We start from the raw sequence: 25087 nt of genomic DNA, 5'->3' as shown, positions 1-25087 counted from the left end.
AAAAAGTATGTTTTATCATAATTATGTAATAAACAATATATAGCTCAAGCTAGCATTTGTCCCCCGACAGGGTGGATATATTTTGCAAAGGGTCAGTAGTTTGACATTCTGTATTTAATTCATAAAAAGTGTTTATGCTTGACCAATATGTATTTTAAACATCCTAGGGGTAGCTTAATGACAGGATTATACATTTAAATGGTAAATCTTACAGATTTTTTTATCAAAATTACAATGTCTCAAAGGCACTTTATAGTGATAATGACTCCAGCCTCATGTAAACCACGGTTGTCTTTTTCCCCCTCCTTTTCTTCTCTCTCTGTTGCTCAGTGTTATTTCAGAGTTTCATGCTCAGTTTTTCATCATTTAGATTTTTTTAGTTGGACTCTATTTTTGCAGCCCTTTTGGTTTGTTTATTGGACATTTTTCTTTAATCCTGACTGCCTCGTTCCGACTAATCTGTATTTGCATCTTCTGCTACTGAAAATGCGAACAATTATCTAACAAAATGTGTTTTTAGGATTTAAGTTCCCTCGAATAAGTGAAGTTTAAGTCCAGTCATCTTATGAGATCCTTCTCTTTGCTTTCGGTTCCTTTCTTCCATGAATGATTTACGCCACGGTCCCGTTGCTGCATAGATTACTGTGCTTCTACGTTTGTGTGTTGTTGCCTCTGGACTCAACATCTGCCGTGGACTCTCAGCAGCTCTCACCAGGCTCGGGCTCAGCAGCAGGAGCAGTTCCCAGTCTCCTCCATCTCCCTCCAATTCACCACCCCCTCCCCCCCAGGCTCCACGAATGAACATAGGAATAATTCACCTGATATGAAATATGAAGGCCTCTCTGGTGCCACAGCGCCTGTAGCTCTGACCAGCTGGAACAATCTGTAATGGGAAAAGATGAGACCTCGAGCTTCCATGAAGACTTGCCAGAGATTTTTTTTCCCTCTTCCATTTCATGACAGAAAGTCTTCAAGGCATTGGTGTAACCCGCAGAGAAAACCAGGCGACTGCAGAGCAAATAAAACTCAAATGTCACATACTTTAGGAATTTGGACTGCGATTTATTTGTTACATCTGCCGCAGAAGATGGAGATAAACATGGAAATGAGGTTTGTTTTTAAAGATTACGAGCCACTTATTAGCTGTCCCAGTCAAGTCTGCGTAAGTGGGGCTCATAACAGAAGAATTATCAAGAGATGCATACGTTTGCATAATGCACGCACAGTTATAAAACCTTACTTCAAAGGACAAGAGCTCGGGAAGTAGAATAGAGCCAAACAAAAAAAGCAATATGGACTGACCTCTTGTGGTTGAAAGTGTTGAATCTGTTGCAGCAGAAATCTCAGGCTGCACTTCTGCATCACTGCAGGAATAAAGAGACTAAAAATACACAATCTTCATCCAGCCACCTCCCACTGGAGTCATCGGTCTGCGAGCCAGTCAGTCCAGTCACAGCTTCATTGTGCTGGTTTGATTGACAGCTGTAACATTATTTAATATAAGTCTTTTAATTCAGCACATTAGTTATGAGACATGCATCTCTTTTGGGTTACAGCTGTTTCAAATGTACAACCTACAATCAGAAGAGGCTAGGATAATATTGATGAAGAAAGAGCAGATTTTTCAGTCTTTGCAGACAATATGAGCCCAAAATATTTAATGTTTCTTTCTTTTTTCTCCCTTCTCACTTTAATTTGCGACTATAGATCCTTTTGTGCAGTTAAAGTCTGTGAGATCAAAAGTGTGGCGCAGGGACAATGTAGTTAAAACAGCAAGGGAAAAGGAAAAAAGTTTTTAACAGTTTATTTAAATGTTGATTTAATAATTTTATTTTACTTTTTTACAAGAGTAGCTGAAATTGGATTGCCTCCGGACAAACAGAAATCCTGCTGGGGAAACAGGAACTCATTCTCTTCAAATATGAATAAAGATTTCTGAATATCAGGTCCTGATCTACAGGACTGTCTCAGAAAATTAGAATATTGTGATAAAGTCCTTTATTTTCTGTAATGCAAAAATGTCATACATTCTGGATTCATTACAAATCAACTGAAATATTGCAAGCCTTTTATTATTTTAATATTGCTGATCATGGTTTACAGTTTAAGAAAACTCAAATATCCTATCTCAAAAAATTAGAATATTCTGGGAATCTTAATCTTAAACTGTAAACCATAATCAGCAATATTAAAATAATAAAAGGCTTGCAATATTTCAGTTGATTTGTAATGAATCCAGAATGCATGACATTTTAGTTTTTTTTTAATTGCATTACAGAAAATAAAGAACTTTATCACAATATTCTAATTTTCTGAGACAGTCCTGTATATGAGCTTGTCAAAGAGTTGATGTTTTTGCCCTCATAAACCACCACAACGGATCTGAAATAAAATAATCAGATGTCATCAAAGTGTAGACTTTCACAAAAATATGGTGCTTGCCATTTCGAAATTTTCATTTGACTGAGAAGAAGCTAAATATGAGCTCTTTACTTCAAGACAAAAGAAGCAGATTAAAGGTCTGGAGTTGTTATCAAGTATCGAGTTGACATTTGGCAACTGACTGGAGTTCAAGGAGCTCTCGCTGCAGGTGAACGAGGCCTCATTAGCCTGAAGGAAAAAACAAAAAAATAAAAGCAAAAGCTGTGGCCAGCAGCAGTAAACGTCATCAAACGTCAAGATTACTGTGCATTACTACTGAGGGTAGATACAGTATGTCACCGTCAAAATCTTCAATCAAGGGACACCCCCCCCCCCTCCTGACAGGAACACTTAAAGTTTAATAACTCAAAGAAGAGAAGACGGGCGTTTTTCCTGATTGCTTTATGCAGGTGAAAATAAAATTACCTCTCTTCTGACAACGCGATGATCCCACAAATGACTTTGAAGTTGAATCAGCTGCTTTCTGAACCAGTTTTGACATGAAGACACTAAATGTGTCAAGACTGCAAATAAGACGGTGAGTTCTGGATTAGAAAATGAGAAAATTGAACTTCAGGATAATCAATTTGCAGTGACAGAGTTACCTACATCCAGGCAGATGATCAGCTTGATATTTATTTATAATGCAAATCATCAGTTTAGAGCAGGGTTACACTGCAAAAAAGGCCTTGTAGAAATAAGCTTCACGGACCATAAATCTAGTCAAAATTGGCTGATTTAAAGCAGAAAATGTCTTTACTGATGGGGTCAGAAACATTTTCTTGACTATAATCCTTAAACACACCAAAAAAGCTTTCAAATTTTCTTGAAACAAAGCTTTTTTACTTACTTAGAAATTATTTTTTGCAGTGTAGGCAGTTAGTTCTGCTGTCCTGCTTCAACTCACCTGATCCGCGTTAATGGTTACAACAGCTTTGGTCATGGACGTCTGCACAGGTCAACACCGCCCGATACAAACGTCGTTAGCAGAACGGTGCAGACTTTGATGAGGAAGCTGTTAATAATCCATTAATGTGAGTCAGGTGCGTTAAAGCCTGCAGGACACAAGCCCCTCGAGGACTGGAAACGCTCAACTCTCCTCCAGCCTAATAGTTCAGAGTAAAACAAGAGCAGCAAAACAACTTTTAAATCATTTTAAATGAGCTTCATCTTCCCTTCATGGCTCATTTTGCTTCTCGTTGTTCAAGGATCCCAGAGTACGATTGTTTGTCAGGGTTTATGTTTCGACTCGCTTGTTAAAACTATCAGAATAAGCAACTCGTTAACGAGCACATCTTTTATGAGATCTGCCTACTCAGACAACTTTAAAGGCTTTGAACTGCAAAACCTGCTGCAGGTCCCAGTATCTCAACAACTGTGAAGCTTTTAAATTACACAAATAAACTAAAGTGTCTGTTCACAGAAATTCTGTTAAAAACGTCCATTAGTGTTGCGGCAGCGGCTGAAGTTCCTCATCCCTCCAAGAGATGCTCCCCTCGCATCACTCCCCCCCTCCAGTCAGACACGAGGCGCAGACACAGCAGATAATCCAATGTTTATATTGTAGATACATTTATATATCTCTTCTTTTCTTACAATGGATTTTCTCTGTTATACAAGATGAAAAAAAGCACACAATACAGTGAACAAACCAAACCTATAGAACATATGATTGTCACTTACTGCGAGTCACAAAAAAGTACATACCATGAATAAATAATCTACAGAAATATGTACAATATGCACAACGAGAATTCAATGGAAGTGCAAATAAAGCTTTGGATCCCTGTACAAGAAAACAATGTATGCAGACGTAGACCGAGCCGGCTGTCCCAACACAAAGCAGTAGTCATCGAGAAGTCATAGATTTACAGGACATTTAGTAACATTTAAGCTTTGACCTCCTGCACTTAGTGGCTTGTAATAGTGAGCTGAGCGGAAACAGAAATCAGAGCGTAAAATAGAAACAGTACAGTATGTACAGCACAATCCATGGAAACCTGCTCGTCGTCCGGTGAGGATCAAGGCAACGACCACGGGACGACGGGCGGCTGGGAGGAATGGACGGAGGACGGGATCCAGAGAGGAGGAAGCTGGCTGCGTCAAGGAGTCAAAGAAAAGTCACTCATTGTGCTCTCGGTGGCTTCCTTCCATCGCCGGCACCGACACAAACAGTTTAACGCTGTACAACTCTACGAGCTTCCCCGTCTAGACCGCCGAGAAGAAGGAGAGCTGGTGAAAGGGAGATGCACGCATGGTCGGGTATGTACCTCGCTCCTGTCCAGTCGCACACTGTTTTTAAGCATAATGCACACACGTGAGCTGCAGTGGTCTGTAATGTCCCAAACATGTCACTTCTGCCGGCTGCAGCGGCGCCTCATTACCCAGAGTTCAAGTACTCCAGCGCCACTTCATAGCAAAACTTGTACTGGTCCTGGAAGACATGAGAGGAAAAACACACGCAGACGTTACGGAGATGTGACGTCCGTGTCCACGTCACATGTTCAGGAGAAAATAAACTGTATGTGTGTTTATGCAGGAACATCCCAGTCGGAAGAAATATAAAGAAATATAAAGAAATATAAAGAAGACATATTGAGAAATAAGAATTTTTAAATGTGTTTATTTTCACTGTCCGCCATATTTAAAAGAACTCGAGATTCTATATAACTCTCCATACTCACTCAGACATATGAATTTTCCTTTTTTCTTTGTTCCCAGAATTTTAAAAGAGGTTGGGAAAAGATCATTTTATTTTAAAGCTCCATCAGATTGGAATAATCTTCCCCTCTTTTTGCGTTCTATTACCTCTTTTCATTGTTTTAAGTTGGCATTATATTCTCATCTTAAAACAAATTGCCTATGTTTTTAATTTATTTATGTATTTTTTGTGCCTTTTTTCTATTTATTTATTTTTATTTATTTATTTATTTTTTCTTTTCTCTCTGTTATGTTATATTTATCTCATTGTTTCGGTTATTTAGTTAGCCTACTTTGTAACTAGACGATCTCTGTGTTTGTTTTATGTCATGTATGTCTGTACTGTAATCTGATATATTGTAATGTATGTTTTATGGAACCCCCTTGAAAATGAGATGTTACATCTCAAGGGGCTATCTTTCAATAAATTCCAATAAATAGATACTTTATTGCACTGATGTTGAGGGCCTGCCTGCGAGGGCCGCCGTCCTGCGAGGTCTCAGACGTTTCCCTGCTTCCACACACCTGGTTCAAATCAATGGGTCATCACCAGCTTTCTATCAAGGCCTTCACAAGTCTATTAATGACTCAGCTATTTCTTTCAGGGCTGAAGCAGGGAAACATCTACAACATGTTCCCCTGGTTTATGGAGGTGCTTTAAAGGAGCATGAGGCTCCTTTTAAGAAATGAGACTCTCTAGCGCCACCCTTCACCACGACGGCCGTTGGGGGTACTGCAGCAAACAGTGAAGCCGGCACGGGAGAACGGGGAGAACGTGCATGCAGCGTCATGTGACGTCACATCCACAGGACAGCACGGGAAATTCCGGCCCGGAATTGTAGCACATCTTGCAGCACACAGCTTGTTCAAGGCAACAGAGAGATACGCTAGAGGGCTCATTCTTTTTGATTTGGAACGCTTCATCTGACATTATTACTAGAAAACTTGAAACGTATACGAATTTTTTTCATAAATCCTTTCTCAATCCGGCCTCAAGCTCCTTTAAAGCCCAGCTATGTAAAAATATCACATCTGACCACATGAGGGCTTTTAAGATCCGTGTGGACCAGCGAGTCAGGAGAGGTCAGAGGTGGCGTTGCAGCGTAGAGAGGCTTTAAAATTGAGCAAGGAGCGAATTCATCTAAAACAGGCAACGTGTGAATTTTTCTCCCCCAGCATTTAAAAAAATAGAAATATTTATTCAAAAGATGCAAAAGTGGTTGGAAGTGTGTGAATTGGTTTTATTTTTTTTAAAAAAGAGAAAGAAATGCAAATGCTTGGGTACTGTATGTCAAAGATCAGCATCAACACTGAATTAACTGCATTTGTATTTTTCAACATTTAAAATGTTGACCCTCGGTCCAGACATCGGTACCAAAACTACTGCAGAAAAACTACTGATGCAATTGACCCTTTGTCAAGCTAAATAAAAAGGAACACTTCTGATAACGTGTAGTGAGTGGTGAAAACGAGATTGTTTGATGAGTTTAGCTGATAGCCTGGCAGTCCACATAGCTTTATCCAAAGCAGACATTTTTCGTAATTTACCGTTGGTTTGGGATGAAATGTTTTCCTTTGATTCTCTCTGGGTAGTGGATTTTACTTTTACAAGTGCCCCAAGCACACCGCTTAACCGTTTTAAGATAAATAAATAAACGCTTTCGCGGTTGTAGCTGCTGCCGACATGACTATGTTTAGGAAGTATGGATCAGATTTCTGACAGTTTGGGGGAAAGAAATACGCTGCACCCTCACTACACTGTGTGCAGTGTGATCGGAAGTGTTCCTTTTACTAATACAAAGTTTAAAAAAAATAATCCAGTGATTTAAATTTTGATACAAGACGTAAGAAGTAAAAACTATGCTTTTTCCATTGAAAGAGAGAGACTGCTGTTTTGTCCAGCCGGATATTCTGCCCAGATGTAGCAACAAAGATTTTTCTGATTGTTCAGTCAGGGACCAATCAGAATGCTGACAAAGGGTCAATTAAACCAGTGTCACTGCTAATATCTGACATGTCCACAACTGATGGCAATAACGCCACAAACATATCTCATATCTGTTTTTGTTGTAGTTTTTCAAAAGTATTTTTAAAGAGTTAAAATCCTGAAGATTATTGTATATTTCATAGTTTTGAGCAGAGCTGAAGTGGTTAATAAAATTCATGCAAGAAAAAAAATATCCACATATGATGATTTTAAAGCAGGTTTTTGACTGGAGCATCTCCAGAGGACAGAACATTAAGAGGGCTTCACAAGGGGTTAAGCAGATGCTAAACACATGACTCACTCTCCCACTTAAATACTTAAAAAAATATAATGATTAACAAAAACCCACTGTTGACCCGAGTCTGAGTGCTCCTCATTTCAATTCTTCTCTGTTGCCTTGACAAGCGGCTGACGGGATCGTACTTCTGCGCACGCAACCTTCACATTTATGTGCATCAACTAATTCATTAACATCTTGCAGAATATTTTCCAGTGGAAATGGTACACGAGCGACATTTCTGTGGGCCGATTCTCACGCAGCACGAGGGACTTTTCTGAGACCTCAAGGTGCCCTTTTGATTATTATTTAAAAAGTGAAGAATTAATGGAGAACTTGGAGAAAAATGTTCAACATTTGTGACAAGGAACGTGTCAGCCTCAGGAGCACTTAGAAACTTGGATTAAAAAAACACTTTATTATTTCAAACCTTGGCTGCTCATCAGTTTGGGGAAAAAAAAATTCATAAGGACAGAAAAAGTCCTTATGATTGAGACATTTCATTTCATTTCTGTTTTTGTCAAGGATGCCGAATGAATATATATGTGTGTGAATATATATATATATATATATATATATATATATATATATATAAACTATATAAAACTGTAGAACCACATGACTTTTACACGCAGCATCATCAGCTAAACGAAAACATGGGATATTTCAATCTGCGGATTGATTTCTTCATTTCTTGAAGATCATGGAGGTAAACTGATCTGCAATGGCAATGTGAGAAACTTAAAACAACTTGAAGTGTATAAAACAGCCGAGCTGCTGCAGGGCTCCTCACCAGCAGGTCCACCATGTTGGGTTTGTTGTTCCTCAGTGTTTTGACGGCGTGGAAAACATCCACGGAGCGCTGGTGCTGAAGCATCTCACAGACGATGCTGATGGCGCAGAAAGTCCCGCTGCGACCGCCGCCGTTCCTGCGGTGGAGACAAAGTAAGAGTCAGACGATTGACAAGAACTCAAGGAGGGCTGTATTAGCAGAGGTGTCAAGTAATGAAGTACAAATACTTTGTTACCTTACTTAAGTAGAAATTTTGGTTATCTATACTTCACTGGAGTAATTATTTTTCAGACGACTTTTTACTTTTACTCCTTACATTTTCACGCAATTATCTGTACTTTTTACTCCTTACATTTTAAAAACAGCCTCGTTACTCTATTTCATTTCGGCCTCTAAAAAAAAACTATCCAGTTAAATTGCTCCATCCGGATAGAGTGAATTTGGTTGTGATTGTTTCAGATGTTCTTGTCCAGTTTTGTTCTTACATCCGTTCCCTCAGATTCCTGCAACTAAACTTGGATGTACATTCCTATAAAGGTTAGGATAAATGATAACATGCCTCTGAAGTTTGACTTTTTGCACCATTACAATACTTATAGGCAACTAGTCATCATATCTTCTGCTCTCTGAAACACATGTTAATGCTCAATAGTACACATATATGCTTCTTTAATATATTTGCATTATACTAAGATGCATTCATTTTCAATGGCTTTTGTCCTTAATGGCTTTTTTCCCCCTTACATTACTTTTACTTTTATACTTTAAGTAGTTTTGAAACCAGTACTTTTATACTTTTACTTGAGTAAAAAACTTGGGTTGATACTTCAACTTCTACAGGAGTATTTTTAAACTCTAGTATCTATACTTCTACCTGAGTAATGAATGTGAATACTTTTGACACCTCTGTGTATTAGTTCCATGGATGGAGTTGGAGGTTTTCTCTGCAGTATTGCTCTCCAGTCAGTAGGTGGAGATGTTTCATTGTTAATGCCGGCGCCGACTCTGCTGCACTGAGGTGTGAGGGACTTACAGACAGTGCACCACGGTGCGTCCCTCGCCGCCGTCGTACTCCTCCTGCCACTTGTCCACCTGTCGAATGAGCTTGAGGAAGGAGCGCTTGGACATGGGCGTGTCTCTGTACATGGGCCAGCCGAGGAACTGGAACTGCTGCACCATCCGGTACCCGTCCTGGGGCTGCAGGGCCAAGACAGAGCCGTTATCCCACATCAACACAAATATGGGGTACAGAGGGTTAATCGTGAATGCAATTAGGGATTTTAGGTGCGAGGTGGCGCTCGGCCTGCCAGGGGCTGAACACGGGTGGATAAAAAAGCCAAAAGAGTCACTCGGGGGATGACGGCGGAGATATGACAGGTTGATGGATGAGCACAGTCGCTACTGGAGACAGACAGTTAAGCAATCTCCAACACAGGCACTGAGAGGTATCGATCAATAACACTTGTCAGCGATCATGTGTGATTAGACGGTGTTGAGTCTAACATGCAGCCACTGCCTCTGGCGGCCAGAGGACATTACAGCACGGTAATACGCAGAATAAGTATCGACAGCAGCCTGTCAGGATAAAGAGCTTATGCAGGTGAGCAAGGGTCACTACGGCCGTCCTGCCCCGAGGCCTCTTAGTTGTTTAGGTCAAAGGATCAGTACACCCAAACGGCACTAACGCAGGCGCTTCTCCATACTACATGTTTTGCTTTGCCATGTGAAATCCCCTTCTTTGCCTTTTAAAAGTATTCAAACGCCCAAAAAAAAAGATTGCATACAGTTCAAAAATAGCTGGACATCAGATTGGAGGTCACAAGTGACGCTTTTGGATTTTTTTGAGAGTTTCAAACCAAGAGGAGTTGGAGACCACTGATCTAGGGCAGTGATTGCCAGCGTTTATGGCTCATGCACATTTAAAATAAGACTTCTTATCACAGATTTTGACACTCTCCACTGATCTTTGAAGTAGGACCTTAGAAAAAAAAAAAACAACTCTATTGTCCAATGGTTAGATTATCCCTTTCTTCTACTGTGTATATTAATATAAACTGATATAGGAATGGGCGATATTTTATCGTTCACGATATACCGTCAAAACAATTCCCCACAGTAAGAATTTGTATCTCGCGGTAAAAACGATAAATTCCCGTTGATGACGTTTTTGTGTAAAGCTGATTTATGGTTCTGTGTTAAATCCACGCAGAACGTACGTGAAGGAAGGAAGGAAGGAAGGAAGGAAGGAAGGAAATGAGCCTGAAAGAAAGAAAGAAAGAAAGAAATGAGCCTGAAAGAAAGAAAGAAAGAAAGAAATGAGCCAGAAAGAAAGAAAGAAATGAGCCTGAAAGAACGAAAGAACGAAAGAAAGAAAGAAAGAAATGAGCCTGAAAGAAAGAAAGAAAGAAAGAAAGAAATGAGCCTGAAAGAACGAAAGAAAGAAAGAAAGAAAGAAATGAGCCAGAAAGAAAGAAAGAAATGAGCCTGAAAGAACGAAAGAAAGAAAGAAAGAAAGAAATGAGCCTGAAAGAACGAAAGAAAGAAAGAAATGAGCCTGAAAGAAAGAAAGAAAGAAATGAGCCTGAAAGAAAGAAAGAAAGAAAGAAATGAGCCTGAAAGAACGAAAGAAAGAAAGAAAGAAAGAAATGAGCCTGAAAGAACGAAAGAAAGAAAGAAATGAGCCTGAAAGAAAGAAAGAAAGAAATGAGCCTGAAAGAAAGAAAGAAAGAAATGAGCCTGAAAGAAAGAAAGAAAGAAAGAAATGAGCCTGAAAGAAAGAAAGAAAGAAATGAGCCTGAAAGAAAGAAAGAAAGAAATGAGCCTGAAAGAAAGAAAGAAAGAAATGAGCCTGAAAGAAAGAAAGAAAGAAAGAAATGAGCCTGAAAGAACGAAAGAAAGAAAGAAAGAAAGAAAGAAAGAAAGAAAGAAAGAAAGAAAGAAAGAAAGAAAGAAAGAAAGAAAGAAAGAAAGAAAGAAAGAAAGAAAGAAAGAAAGAAAGAAGGATAAGTTCCCGTTGATACGTGTTTGTGTAACAAACATGGCAGATCTGAGTCATTACAGTTTTGCAGTACAGGTGGACTCATTTAATTGGTTTTTATTAATTCAATTTCATTGGTGTAGTTTAGTAGCGTTTAGTATCTTTTAGAGCAGTGATTTGGGGGCTCCAAAGACTGAATGTGGTGATAGATTTATAGTTACAAAGGTGGAGTTGAATTGGTATTTTTTTTATCCTCATTTTTATCGTTATCGGGATAAATGCCAGAAATTATCGTGATACATTTTTTAGTCCATACCGCCCATCCCTAAACTGATAATGGACATATTTTTGAACAGATGACCGCTAGGTGTCGTTAGGAGAAGATTGTGGCGATCACAGCTCAGCCCAATCACCGGTGCACCGGTGTGAAAAGAATGAGTCCACCTTTGCACAGCTTGAGCCGACAGGCCGGCCCGTGAGTGGCATGTGTGAGGTGCACGGGCACCAAACCAAACTGGCTGCTGTGGTCGCCAGAGGGACGACAAACAAGTTGCATGAGTTGAAACAGAAATGAGCAGCAGAGCAGAAAGACTGCAGGTCAGCCTGAGCGCGGAGCTAATGCTCCTTGAGCGCGTCCCTCCCTCGCCGCCGTACCCGAGCTGCGTTGTAGATCCGGAATATTCTGCTGATGATGTCCTCCTCCAGGTCTGCAGAGACGAACTCCACTTGGATGGGCCCGTGGCGGTGTACTCCGTTTTCTGGCCAGTACTGTGGACACAACTAAACAGAACAGGCACATTCACACCCAGTCAAACACACACATGCAGGCAAAGAGACACAGAGAGAGGGAAAACAAAGAAAAACACACACACACACACAAAATATTCATTAGTTTCCAGGTCCAAACGACAGTCTTGAAACCAGCGGTACTGGTTCTAACTCCTTACATGTGATCCAGTGGTTGGAGACACACTAAAAGACATTGAACTGATTTATTGTGAAGCGTTTTCTTTAAAAAAAGAAAGAAAAAAAAAGATCTTAGAGGTAATTCCACTTCTGACCACATGGGGGAACATACTGTATTTCCGCTAAGTCGGTGGTTCCCAACCTTTTTTCCTTGTTTCCCCCCCTACTTGTGTCTAAGACCAGCCGGCCCCCCGACCCGTACGTACTAGCACCAAAATAGTCTTTAATTGAAAAAATGAACATTAATTATGTTTTTTTTGACACATTTCTCTTTGGTTTACTCTGTATACATATGACTTTGTTTTTCTCCAATGTCACCAATGTATAAAATACGCACAAAAGGACATAAAAGGACAAATATTTCTGAAAAATGTCTCTTAATATGAGACATTTTTTAACATTTTTCCTTTAACAACCTGTCGGAGGAGATTAAATGTTGAGTAATGATATAATAATAAGAAATGAAATAATTTCCCGTGTTTGTCACCAGTGTATAAAAAACACAAAAGATATTCAAGACATTCATAAATTATTCCTAACAATGTCTTATGAATGACTCATTCGCAAATATAATTTTTACAACTGCATAATTTCAAAGCAGACAAAGTTTTGCGCCCCCCCCAGAGATCTCTGGCGCCCCCCCAGGGTCTAGTAGACCCACTATTGTGTCCTAAGTGAAAGGCTAACAACTAAACTTTTATTTAAACTTGAACGATGCTGCCTCTGTCGGTCACATGTCGTATTGCTTCATAAGACGGCTTCTACAAATCTAACAGCTTTTCAACTGGGCTACATTCAATGACAAATATATTTAACCATCGTTAACGCTTCTCAGATTCAAACACATTCTCTTTTTTTTATTTAAATATGTGCTTTTGTTTTCAGAGTTTTTCTGAATTAAGAAACACATAATGAAGATAAGGCCATTGCTTTGTGGATGGATTGTTTGTTGTGTTTCTGCTTGATTGTGTGCTACCAGAGGCAGAGGAACGGGTCAGACCTTAGTCTTGTAATTTATCTGCCGATAGTAGGCAAACTGGGATTTACAAGTCAAAGATCACAATTCATCTGAGGAAAGGTAATCCATTTGTTAGTGTGGCACTCAAGGTCACACCGGCCTCTGATGGCGCTGGGCCCGGGGCTCGCTGTGGCCACGTTTGGTTGTTTTAGTTTCAAAATGCTAAGCTTGAGCTGCAAAATAAGGCCTTTTTATTCTAAAGTGTATCACAGTATCAGATGGACAAAGGAAGGGTGATTAAAATGTGTATATACATGTATATTAGGGATGGGCGGGTATGGACTAAAAATGTATCACGATAATTTCTTTCTTTCTTTCTTTCTTTCTTTCTTTCTTTCTTTCTTTCTTTCTTTCTTTCTTTCTTCTTTCTTTCTTTCTTTCTTTCTTTCTTTCTTTCTTACTTTCTTTCTTTCTTTCTTTCTTTCTTCTTCAGGCTCATTCCTTTCTGGCTCATTTCTTTCTTTCTTTCTTTCTTTCTTTCTGGCTCATTTCTTTCCTTTCTTTCTTTCTTTCTTTCTGGCTCATTTCTTTCTTTCTTTCTTTCCTTTCTTTCTTTCTTTCTGGCTCATTTCTTTCTTTCTTTCTTTCTTTCTTTCTTTCTGGCTCATTCTTTCTTTCTTTCTTTCTTTCTGCCTCATTTCTTCTTTCTTTCTGGCTCATTTCTTTCTTTCTTTCTTTCTTTCTGGCTCATTTTCTTTCTTTCTTTCTTTCTTTTCTGGCTCATTTCTTCTTCTTTCTCTTCATCTCTTTCTTTCTTCTCTTTCTGGCTCATTTCTTTCTTTCCTTCCTTCCTTCCTTCCTTCCTTCCTTCCTTCCTTCCTTCCTTCCTTCCTTCCTTCCTTCCCTTCCTTCCTTCCTTCCTTCCTTCCTTCCTTCCTTCCTTCTTCCTTCCTTCAATTCATACTTTATTAAAGACACATCTTAAGAAGAGGTCCATAGTACCATTAAAAAACATTATACATATAAAATACACAATATAAAAAAACAACAACCTATAATTATAAAAGACAACAACATCCTTCCTTCCTTCCCTTCCTTCCTTCCTTCCTTCCTTCCTTCCTTCCTTCCTTCCTTCCTTCCTTCCTTCCTTCCTTCCTTCCTTCCTTCCTTCCTTCCCTTCCTTCCTTCCTTCCTTCCTTCTTCCTTCCTTCCTTCCTTCCTTCCTTCCTTCCTTCCTTCCTTCCTTCCTTCCTTCCTTCCTTCCCTTCCTTCCTTCCTTCCTTCCTTCCTTCCTTCCTTCCTTCCTTCCTTCCTTCAATCCGGCTTTACACAAAAATGTCATCAACGGGAATTTATCGTTTTTACCGCAAGATGACAAATTCTTACTGTGGGGAATTTTTTCGACGGTATATCGTGAACGGTAAAATATCGCCCATTCCTAATATATATACAGATAGATAAAGAGATACCCAGAAAGTGTATATTTCTCGTATGTCAATGTAATCAAACTGCTATCAAGTTATTCATGTAGAATAGCAATAATTGATTGCTGTATCAAATCAAAAGCATCAATAAGCCAGTACTGATAGCGTTACTGACTGTTCTGATCCTGGAGATGAAAAGTGTACAGACATAAAGCTCCCGAGGACAACTTCAAAAGAGCAGTGAAATCTCCCGTGTTCCTGCCCGTCAGATGAGAAAGCCCAGTTAAGAACGTGCACCTGTGGAGTTCACCGGCAGCTCCGCTTCCAAATCAGAGCCGTGGAAGTGAACACGCAGATGGACAGACTCCACACTGACAGACATTCCTCCATGCAGAGTCACACAGGCCACGAGCAAACAAGTGGGGGGAAAAAAAAAGCAGAAGAGGGAAACCGCTACTCCAGAAGAACGCAAATAACAGGCCTAAAAACCCATGATGCAGATGGGCGTACAAATATACCCTCGCTTTCTTCCTCTCGCATGCAGAAGAAAAAAAAAAACAACACATATGGCAGCTTAAGCACCACTTTGAGAGCTTCCTTTTAGAGCCTGACAGAACCTGTCAACCTCAACAGATGCAAAAAACAAAGATATTGATGGAGAAGATGATGAGCCTCCACCTCCCCCTCCTTCACTTTGTACCTGCGCTGCTCTCGCGGCTGCCTGACGGGCTGGCTACAGTGAGAATGTGGAATGAAAGGCCTTTTCTATCCGGTGAATCAGTCAGTCAGACGCTGATTCACCTGGGGAAAGGGGATTTGGATGGGGAGAGCGACCTGGTTTCAGGCTTTGATCCCCGAGTGATATGACAGAACCTCAGGCTGAGAGAATCAGTGCGTCTCCACGGTCACGGCATCATTTCCGCGGCAGCTCAATCATTTCAAACATAAGCTGAATTCCCAAACATTTACGATGCTTCTGGCGGTGAAGAGAACACAGTCTGAGCGCTAGGAATGGGCGATATTTTACCGTTCACGATATACCGTCAAAAAAATTCCCCACGGTAAGAATTTGTCATCTCGCGGTAAAAACGATAAATTCCTGTTGATGACGTTTGTGTGTGAAGCCTGAATTACGGTTCTGCGTTAAATCGACACAGAACCATAAATCAGCCTTAACAAACATGGCGGAAGGCGGATCTGAGAGCGAGGAGCTCGTTTATAAACGAGGCTACAGCTCCATTATCTGGAACTGGTTTGCATTTAAAAAGAGTGACGAGGAGCAAACATCATCTATTATATGCAGAGTCTGCAAAAAAACAGTGAGTGCAAAGGATTTATGTATCTGTCCTGTTTCTTTATTTATCAGGTTGTATCTTTTTTCTACTTTGTGATTTTATAAGCTAAGAAAACTTGAAAGACAATGGTACTTTTGCTGTTTGCACTGTTATCCCACGGTTTAAGCCGATACAGTTCGAATAAATGATGAATCTGTTCTTACATTTCAAACTTGTTTCATACAGTTTTGCAGTACAGGTGTACTAATTTAATTGGTTTTTATTAATTCACTTTAATTGGTGTAGTTTAGTAGCATTTAGTATTCTTTTAGGCCTCGTTGGAGCAAAAACGGAGGCATTTTCATGCGTTTTGGTCGTTCGTTTACACGAAAACAGAGCTCAAAGTCACCAAAAACGATCATTTCTGAAAACTCCGGCCAAAGTGGAGATTTTCAAAAAGAACGTCACATTATGCAACAGAAACGTCACCAGCGTCATGTGTGCGACCTGTGTTTACAATTAGTTTGGCCACCGTCAATATTTTCTTGTATTTTACCTGTTTTATATTCTAAAGTTACTTTTAAAAGTAACTCCACTTCTCTTTCACTCCAAACGTTCCGTCTTGGAAGTAAAGCCTGAATTATGGTCCCGCGTTAAATCGACGCAGAGGTACGGCGTAGGGTACGCGGCGATGCGCGCCGTACGGTGTGCGTCGCCGCGTACCCTACGCCGTAAGCTCTTTCTTCAGCCATAACTGGAAGTTACACGTGTCATTTGTTGATGTTTTTTTCCAGGATTCTGATTGGCTGGCATGACGTTAACAGCGTTTTTATGCGGATTCGTGTAAACAAAGAGATTTTTCAAAAAGTAGAGGGGGAAATATCCGTTTTTGTAAATACCCGGCTATGTGTAAACGGGGCCTTAGAGCAGTGTTTTGGGGGCTCCAAAGACTGAATGTGGTGATACATTTATAGTTACAAAGGTGGAGTTGAATTGATATTTTTTCTATCGTAATTTTTATCGTTATCGGGATAAATGCCAGAAATGATCGTGATACATTTTTTAGTCCATACCGCCCATCCCTACTGAGCGCACGTATCAGGTCGGGTTTACCTGAGCCGGGTCCACGTCGTTGAGCATCACTATGGATGTGCAGTGGTAGTCCAGCACCAGTCTCCAGAAGTCCTTCACCGTGTTGGGCAGCGGGTGCTGGGTCACGATGAACGCAGACGGCTGCTTGTAGCTCTGACGGAGGAGGAGAGGAGGAAAGAGCAGGAAATCCTGAAGGTGGATCAACTATTATTACATGGCTGTAAATTTACCCCGAATAAATGTGCTCCTAAAAACGACCTCCATCCTCTGACCTGTCTCGCACCAAGTTGTTTTTCTAATGGAAGGTCCATGTCTATAGAGGTTTTATTGGTGCTGTGCACTTTTAATGTGGCTTCTGGCTCCTGATGGTTGACTGAGTCAATCTTTTGTCTGAAAGGTCGCCGGCTGAAATCCAGGCAGGAGCCCAAAAAGTCCATCACGGAACACGTGCCTTGTCAAGGTGTTCTTCCTGAGGTCCTCCATCAATTAATCTTACGCCTTAAAATTGCTATACATCCCTTTTTTCGGGTCAGATTTGACTTTCCACTCGATATTGTAAGGGAAAGTTTGCACGGAAAGTTTTCAACGTGTTATGTTTCAAAAGAGCCGAAGTCGTGTTAAGCATTCAGGTCAGAATGCTGACATTTAAAAGAACAAAATGTACTAAGACACGATGGAAATCTGAATATCTAATATTCCTGAAGCTCGCCGGCACAATATAGCTTCCTTTGTGACTTTCTCTTGTGTGTATTAGGCAGCAGGGTACTTTGACTTTTAACAGCCAAAACACAGAGCGTCTGCTTATATAACCGCATTAAACAAGAAAAGCAAGAAGTGGGAAAGTTTTGGTTCACACAGAGGGGAACACCTGGAATTTCCTCCCTCATGGCTCAATGTCAATTTACTAATTTAGACTTGCACTGATTTAATTACCAAGAATAACGTGGATGTGCAGCTTTAAACACACTTAACACCCCCGCTCTCTTTTTTTTCTTACATCCATGAGTGCGGCGTTGATGTAATTGGAGCTCTCGCCGTCGATGGTGATGAGGAAGGGGAGGCAGCGGTCCGGAGGCAGGACGTCCATGCACCGGTTCTTCTCGTGGTTCCGGGGCAGCAGGGCGATGCTGCAGTCCTCCACCCGCAGCGTCGGAGTCACCATGTTCAGAGTCTGTGGGGCGGAGACAACGTTGCATGCTGTCACACAGACTCGGGGAAGGTAGGCACTTGGGTCTTGAGTGGGCTAATTATCTCCCACTATGGTAATTAACAATGCAATTCTTTAATCAGTTACATTAGCGATCGCTCCGACTCCCCTGATGTGACTGTGATGGAACTCGGGAGGGATGACGCCGCTCCTACACCACTGATTACCCCAAAAAGGGGTTCTCCTATTACAGATTAATGAAATGGAATATGTTTGATGCTGACTGACCCGGAGGGGGGGCCGCGCCACTCATCAAGTCACAACATGTTTACTGCTGTTTCAGCCTACATTTGAGATGATGTATTTATCAGGCACTTGCATGTCTGATGGAATAACTCCTCACCAAATGTGTCAAGTAACGAAGTACAAATACTTTGTTACCTTACTTAAGTAGAAATTTTGTTTATCTATACTTCACTGGAGTAATTATTTTTCAGATGACTTTTTACTTTTACTCCTTACATTTTCACGCAATTATCTGTACTTTTTACTCCTTACATTTTAAAAACAGCCTCGTTACTCTATTTCATTTCGGCCTTTAAAAAAAAACTATGCAGTTAAATTGCTCCATCCGGATAGAGTGAATTTGGTTGTGGTTGTTTCAGATGTTCTTGTCCAGTTTTGTTCTTACATCCGTTCCCTCAGATTCCTGCAACTAAACTTGGATGTACATTCCAATAAAGGTTAGGATAAATGATAACATGCCTCTGAAGTTTGACTTTTTGCACCATTTCAATACTTATAAGCAACTAGTCATCATATCTTCTGCTCTCTGAAACACATGTTAATTCTCAATAGTACACATATATGGTTCTTTAATATATTTGCATTATACTAAGATACATTCATTTTCAATGGCTTTTGTCCTTAATGGCTTTTTTCCCCCTTACATTACTTTTATTTTTATACTTTAAGCAGTTTTGAAACCAGTACTTTTATACTTTTACTTGAGTAAAAAACTTGAGTTGATACTTCAACTTCTACAGGAGTATTTTTAAACTCTAGTATCTATACTTCTACCTGAGTAATGAATGTGAATACTTTTGACACCTCTGCTGCTCACCCTAAACTCCTCCTTAATGGGGCTGGAGTTGGTCTGCGGGTCCAGGCGGTTCATGTCGTAGTAGACGGAGCGGAGCTGGCTGGCGGGGATGGTGGTGTCGCCACAAAGACAGGCCTCCAGAATGGCGTCATGGATGAAGACGTACTGCTCCTGAAAAAACAGCATCCTCATTGCGGATCTATCAAACGTCTTAGACCTCTAAACACAAATGTTTTGTTTTCACCTGCAACGACGAACCCTTTCCGCTCGGAGCATTCGCTGACCTTTGCATGACTTTATCATGTTTGTTACTTTACCCCTTTGGCCATTTTTTTTTTATGACTAATATTTGTCTTTGTCTGTGTTCAAAGGTTACGTTGCATATTTTATTTGTTTTCCCTGAAAGGTTGATTTACTTCCCCTTTAAATCTATGGATTTAATGACATTTTTAAATATTTTTCAAGGTATTTTCTTAAATTAATGGACATTTCCTGATTTGTTTTTTAACAGTTAAATCGAGCCTCTCAACCCAGAGTTTTCTTATTCAGTCATAACTATTCCCATGAGCCAGGATTGATGTCTCACTCTCACCCCCCCAAACCCCCTCTCATTGTCCTTAATGCTGCACAGGCTGCAGCAGGAAATCGCAGCACATTTTCTTCCTCAAGTGGCTCAGTCAAGCGGTGGAGATGGTGACACGGCTTGAAGCTTGATGTAAATCTATTCGGAAATGACATTTTCGGCTGACACTTCCTTGTCACTTTGTACCAAAATCTGCACACGTGCGCAGGGGTCACTGATTTACAGATTGAAACCACGACATGTGTTGCCAGTTGTTATTTGTGTCGTGAAGAATTTGAACTGTTGACCCGAGAGTTTGAGGGTCTTACTGCCGGCTCCGCGGGTCCACTGTCAATCAGCCCGCAGGTCTTATCTGAGCTCATAAACTATAAACAACTAGACATTTTGTTTACATGGCCAAATGAAAGCGTGTTAAATGGCCAGTGACCGGCCGTGGGCCGAGGAGCTGTTGCCAGCGGGCCCGGACACCTGCGAGGGAAAACGCCGCACTTTGAAGGTCACTGAACTTCAGGAGGATGACTCAACATTTGGTCCCGAGTCGCTCAAAACCAAATTCCGACGTCAGTGATGAAACATTTGCCCATTAAGTCCAATGACGCTTGTGATTTAAAGGGAATTATGGGGAAATGATGCATTCAACGACACTGTGGACACCTCCAGATGGCCGGCGTTCAGGAAAAAGACCTTCGGTTGTTCAAAGTAAAGCTGGAAGACGAGCCAGGAATGTTTTCAGCTGGCGATACCAGCTAAGTCATCTGTTACGAGCCTCTAAACCCTTTTATTACAGCAGGCGTCTCTCAGCATGTGTGCTTAGCACCCTGGGGAATAGATCAGGTGTGCATTTTAATTAAGGAAACTTGCTAGGAAATTATCTTTACAAACTTGTGACCGGTGCCAACACAAGCAGTTACACAAGTTCATTTAGACCTGGTTTGCTTAGTTACATACAGAAAGACACTGCTGATAGAAACTATGTGACATTTGCACCGATACTTGAAAATGAATAACGGGAAAAAAGAAAAGAAAAGAGAACTATTATGCTACATTTTTACAGATAATTAGAATCATCAGTCACTGACAAAATAGTTAGAGGCGTCACCTTGATCACCAGAGCGGCAGTTAACCACTAATATGCAATGACCTGCTTATCTTTAAAATAACACACAGTTTTAGTGAAAGCGCTGCCCTTTCTATTAATTCTGAGCACTTGTTCTGGAGTAACAGAGGACTGGAGATTATGGTAAGACTTATTGGCGGATTCTACTTAATCTGCACTCTTCCATATTTCCCTGATGAGCCCTTTGCAGGCGGCGTCAGAGCGCCAGAACCGGCTCCCCGTACCTCAGTCTGGACCATGTTGACCCTCCGTGAGCGCAGCTCCCTCACGCAGTTGTAAATGTCCACCACGCCCTCCCGCTCGGCCATGTCCAGCATGATGTCGATGACGATGAAGCAGCCCGTGCGACCGGCTCCGGCACTGCAGACGAGCACACACACATCACACATCACACGCCTCAGTGGTGCATTCAACATGTACACCGACATACTCTGAAATTATTTAGCAGACAACATTGTTATTAGTTGTCCATTAAAGTTACACATATATTTGGTTATACGCCAAAAAGCACATTTTAGAAGTTGGGCACATAAATAAAATATTCAAACATTATGACATCTTTGCATTACTGGACCAACTGCACTTTATACTTATACTGTATCTGTAAACGTTCATTTTTTTTAAAAATTATTTTAATTTTTTTGTTCATGCCTTTATTTTTTTATGCATTTATTTATTTTTTATTTTTCTGACCAAGAGCATCACTTCAATTTTGTTATGTTCCTGAAACATAATGACAATGAAAATTCTTGAATCTTGAAATAAATTAAACCTTTTGTTTTTTTAACAATAAAAATGGTATCAAATTTTGAAACTAAGACATTATGTTACAGTACAGTTTTGTGTGAAAGTTAGTATCTAATTTGTGCGTCCCATGTTTTGGAAGTGAAAATATCTTTTTTCTAGAGGTTTTTTATTGTGTGTTAAAAATAAATGAATAAATAAAAATAATGTGATTGTTGCAGGTGGGTATTTTGCCTGAGGCAAATAAAACCTCAGACCAACAACCAACAACATGTAGCTGTTTTTATCTTCATCGCTGCCATTATTTATTTGGTGTCATCCGTCTGCAGGACTTTGTTCTGGAGATCCGGGTTCGTTCACATGCGGTTTTATGAGACTCACTCACTCTCCTGGAAACAGCCTTCCAAACAAACCATACTTGTTGAGTCTTCTGTTAATTGTGCCGCATTTTATTTTACCACTTACATGTCCTTCTTGAGGCGTGTAGGTGTGAAATGCGGGGTCTGAGCACTACACGATCTGACCGTGAAGCGCATTTGGCAGGACATCCACTTCTGGGAAGACAGAAGTGGCAACTGCCTTGACTACTTCCCACTTCCACTGTGGAATGTTTGGAAATAGTTTTGTATCCTTTTCCAGCCTGATTCCCCCTTTATTCCCTATGGCTGTCCCTTTGTCCATTGTGTTAACACACACCTGAAAGATCCAGACCAGCAAAGTGTTGCAACCTCTGATTTTATAGTACTCATCAATCACTTTACCAGTGGGTGGTGATTAGCAGCACCGGGCTACAATTTACCCTCTTAAATCCTGCTAAAACACCAAGGGGGGTACTTGGCATTGCCCAGATGATTCTCCTTTTCCCCCTGTTTTGCTCCATTTTTGCAAAATAAAAGTTTGTTGTATGAGGCTGGATTTGCATAATACTAAAACCCGGTATGATCACATAAGTTTTAGTTTGAAAAACAAACAAACACTACGATTAAAAAACTAACTTTTCCACCTGAAATTCCACCTGTATACTTCTACTATTAAAGAAAGACAATTCTCAATAAAAATGCAAAGAATTTGGGTATATCACCATCTCTCATAAGTTATGAGTGAGATCAGAAATATCAGTAAGCCCGGGACAAGGCTGAGAACCAGTAATGAATGGTCATCGATAGGAATGGGCGATATTTTACCGTTCACGATATACCGTCAAAAAAATTCCCCGCGGTAAGAATTTGTCATCTTGCGGTAAAAACGATCAATTCTCGTTGATGACGTTTTTGTGTAAAGCGAAGACAGCGTTAAATCGACGCACAATGTATGTGAAGGAAGGAAGGAAGGAAGGAAGGAAGGAAGGAAGGAAGGAAGGAAGGAAGGAAGGAAGGAAAGATATGTGCCTGAAAGAAAGAAAGAAAGAAAGAAAGAAAGAAAGAAAGAAAAAGAAAGAAAGAAAGGAGCCAGAAAGAAAGAAAGAAAGAAGTGAGCCTGAAAGAAAGAAAGAAAGAAAGGAGCCTGAAAGAAAGAAAGAAAGAAAGAAATGAGCCAGAAAGAAAGAAAGAAATGAGCCAGAAAGAAAGAAAGAAAGAAGTGAGCCTGAAAGAAAGAAAGAAAGAAATGAGCCTGAAAGAAAGAAAGAAATGAGCCTGAAAGAAAGAAAGAAAGAAAGAAAGAAAGAAAGAAAGAAAGAAAGAAAGAAAGAAAGAAAGAAAGAAAGAAAGAAAGAAAGAAAGAAAGAAAGAAAGAAAGAAAGAAAGAAAGAAAGAAAGAAAGAAAGAAAGAAAGAAAGATAAACTCCTGTTGATACGTGTTTGTGTAACAAACATGGAGGATCTGAGTCATTACAGTTTTGCAGTACAGGTGTAACTCATTTAATTGGTTTTTATCAATTCAATTTAATTGGTGTAGTTTAGTAGCATTTAGTATTATTTTAGAGCAGTGTTTTGGGGGCTCCAAAGACTGAATGTGGTGATAGATTTATAGTTACAAAGGTGGAGTTGAATTTGTATTTTTTTTTATCGTCATTTTTATCGTTATCGGGATAAATGCCATAATTTATCGTGATACAGTTTTTAGTCCATACCGCCCATCCCTAGTCATCGACAAAGTCAAAACATCCACGTGAATCAAATAAAAAAAGAGTAAAATGGACAGATATTTCCAGTTCCAGTGCACACCCACCTGCAGTGCACCACCATGGGCCCAGCGTTGGTCAGGGTCTTGGACTTGACTCTCCTGATGAAGCCCAGCAGGCCCGTGGCGTGATAGGGCACGCCGTGGTCCGGCCACCCGGTGAAGTGGAACTGCCGAATCTCCCGGATCTCATGTGCCCCTCTCTGAGGAACAGAGTCATCATGGTAAACACACAGAGCACGGCAGACAGCTGAGCAGATGTGGCAGGATGTGTACAGACCGTGTTACAGCCCCCTCTAAAGCAAATACAGAGCTGAATTGAATAGACACAGTAGACGGAGGGTTGATTGAAGTTTCCAGTGTCTAACAGAAAGCAGGATGTTCAAGGTGAGTGTAGCCTTGTTTCCTTAGCATTTATTTCTCATGTTTTGTGCTTCCAGGGATGCAGGAGTGTACTATGTAGAACATTCATCATCTTCGCACTATTGTTGTACACAAAAAAACCTTTCTGCACATTTAAGGAGTAGAAATGTAACTTTACTCCCAGCATGCCAGAAGAAAATGTTTAAAAATAATCAGAGTATAAAGCAAAGCTTCAAAAATGGTGGTAACCTGAATTCCTGTTTGTTCCTCAACATTAATTAGCCGACAGCTGAAGGGAGAACTAATGGTTGGAGAAGATTCCCACTGGAAAACCCCTTCTTCCCCAGCAGCACTTTGGGGGATTGTGTGGTGCCGTGACCTGCATTGAATCTGATTACCTGTTTATATCCACTCTGAAAAGCTCACTCCTCACAGTTACAGCGTGTGTAACACTAAATCATTCTGGCACGCTTTATATAATTCACGAGGTGCAACATGTTTTAAAGAAAATCTGAACAATCTTGTGAATGCGTGGGGTTGCTCTTTTACTTTTTGTGTCATGCCCAATCATCCTGCTGCGTGGAAGAGCTGCATGCATTGCTGCCAGCCAAGCAGGCCACGAAGTGAAACTCTTCTAGTTTAGTGTTCTAGTCTAGTTTTCTAGTTTCATTAAGCCTGGTTTATACGTTGGCATAGCAGCTACGCACTTAGGCTACGTACGGTTGTCTCTGGTGTTTATCAAGCTCTGGTTTGAAGCTTATGTGGAACTAAGATTCGTTGCGGTTTCTCGACTGTGAGTCAATCTCCACTGACGGCCATGTAAAGATTTTAGCGAGGATCAGCTGAAGGACCTGGTAGGCAAAGCTAACTTGGATTGACATACAGTGGGCGTGCTCCTGTTGGCTTCCAGAGCAACATGGCTGTGCCCCGTACGGAGAATAATGGGCTTCAAAACAGCTCTCCAGAAACCCACGGGTCACGTGACCTAATGCTTCGTCCATTGTTTTTTACAGTTTATGGTGTATATACTTCTGTATTATC

General features: G+C 40.5%; 1 protein-coding gene across 4 annotated transcripts in view; it reads right to left on the bottom strand.

The window, feature by feature from the left end:
• Nucleotides 1-4008: 4008 nt before the first annotated feature.
• LOC133452448 (receptor-type tyrosine-protein phosphatase mu-like) overlaps nucleotides 4009-25087 on the bottom strand; it is a 217197-nt gene continuing 196118 nt past the window's right edge. For 2 of the 4 annotated variants that reach the window (XM_061731758.1, XM_061731761.1), the window contains 9 exons: nucleotides 23732-23886; nucleotides 21043-21178; nucleotides 19140-19289; nucleotides 17867-18040; nucleotides 16891-17022; nucleotides 11810-11935; nucleotides 9212-9375; nucleotides 8179-8314; nucleotides 4009-4855 (listed from right to left, as the gene is read on the bottom strand). In XM_061731758.1, coding sequence (XP_061587742.1) covers nucleotides 4802-4855; nucleotides 8179-8314; nucleotides 9212-9375; nucleotides 11810-11935; nucleotides 16891-17022; nucleotides 17867-18040; nucleotides 19140-19289; nucleotides 21043-21178; nucleotides 23732-23886 — 1227 coding nt within the window. In that variant the 3' untranslated portion in view covers nucleotides 4009-4801. The remainder of the gene's footprint in view (nucleotides 4856-8178; nucleotides 8315-9211; nucleotides 9376-11809; nucleotides 11936-16890; nucleotides 17023-17866; nucleotides 18041-19139; nucleotides 19290-21042; nucleotides 21179-23731; nucleotides 23887-25087) is intronic. The other 2 variants (XM_061731760.1, XM_061731759.1) reach the window with 2 other exon arrangements.

Source organism: Cololabis saira, chromosome 10 (assembly GCF_033807715.1).
Source record: "Cololabis saira isolate AMF1-May2022 chromosome 10, fColSai1.1, whole genome shotgun sequence".
NCBI lineage: Eukaryota > Metazoa > Chordata > Actinopteri > Beloniformes > Belonidae > Cololabis > Cololabis saira.
Note: the sequence above shows the minus strand (reverse complement) of the source record. Positions and strands in the feature narration are given on the sequence as shown.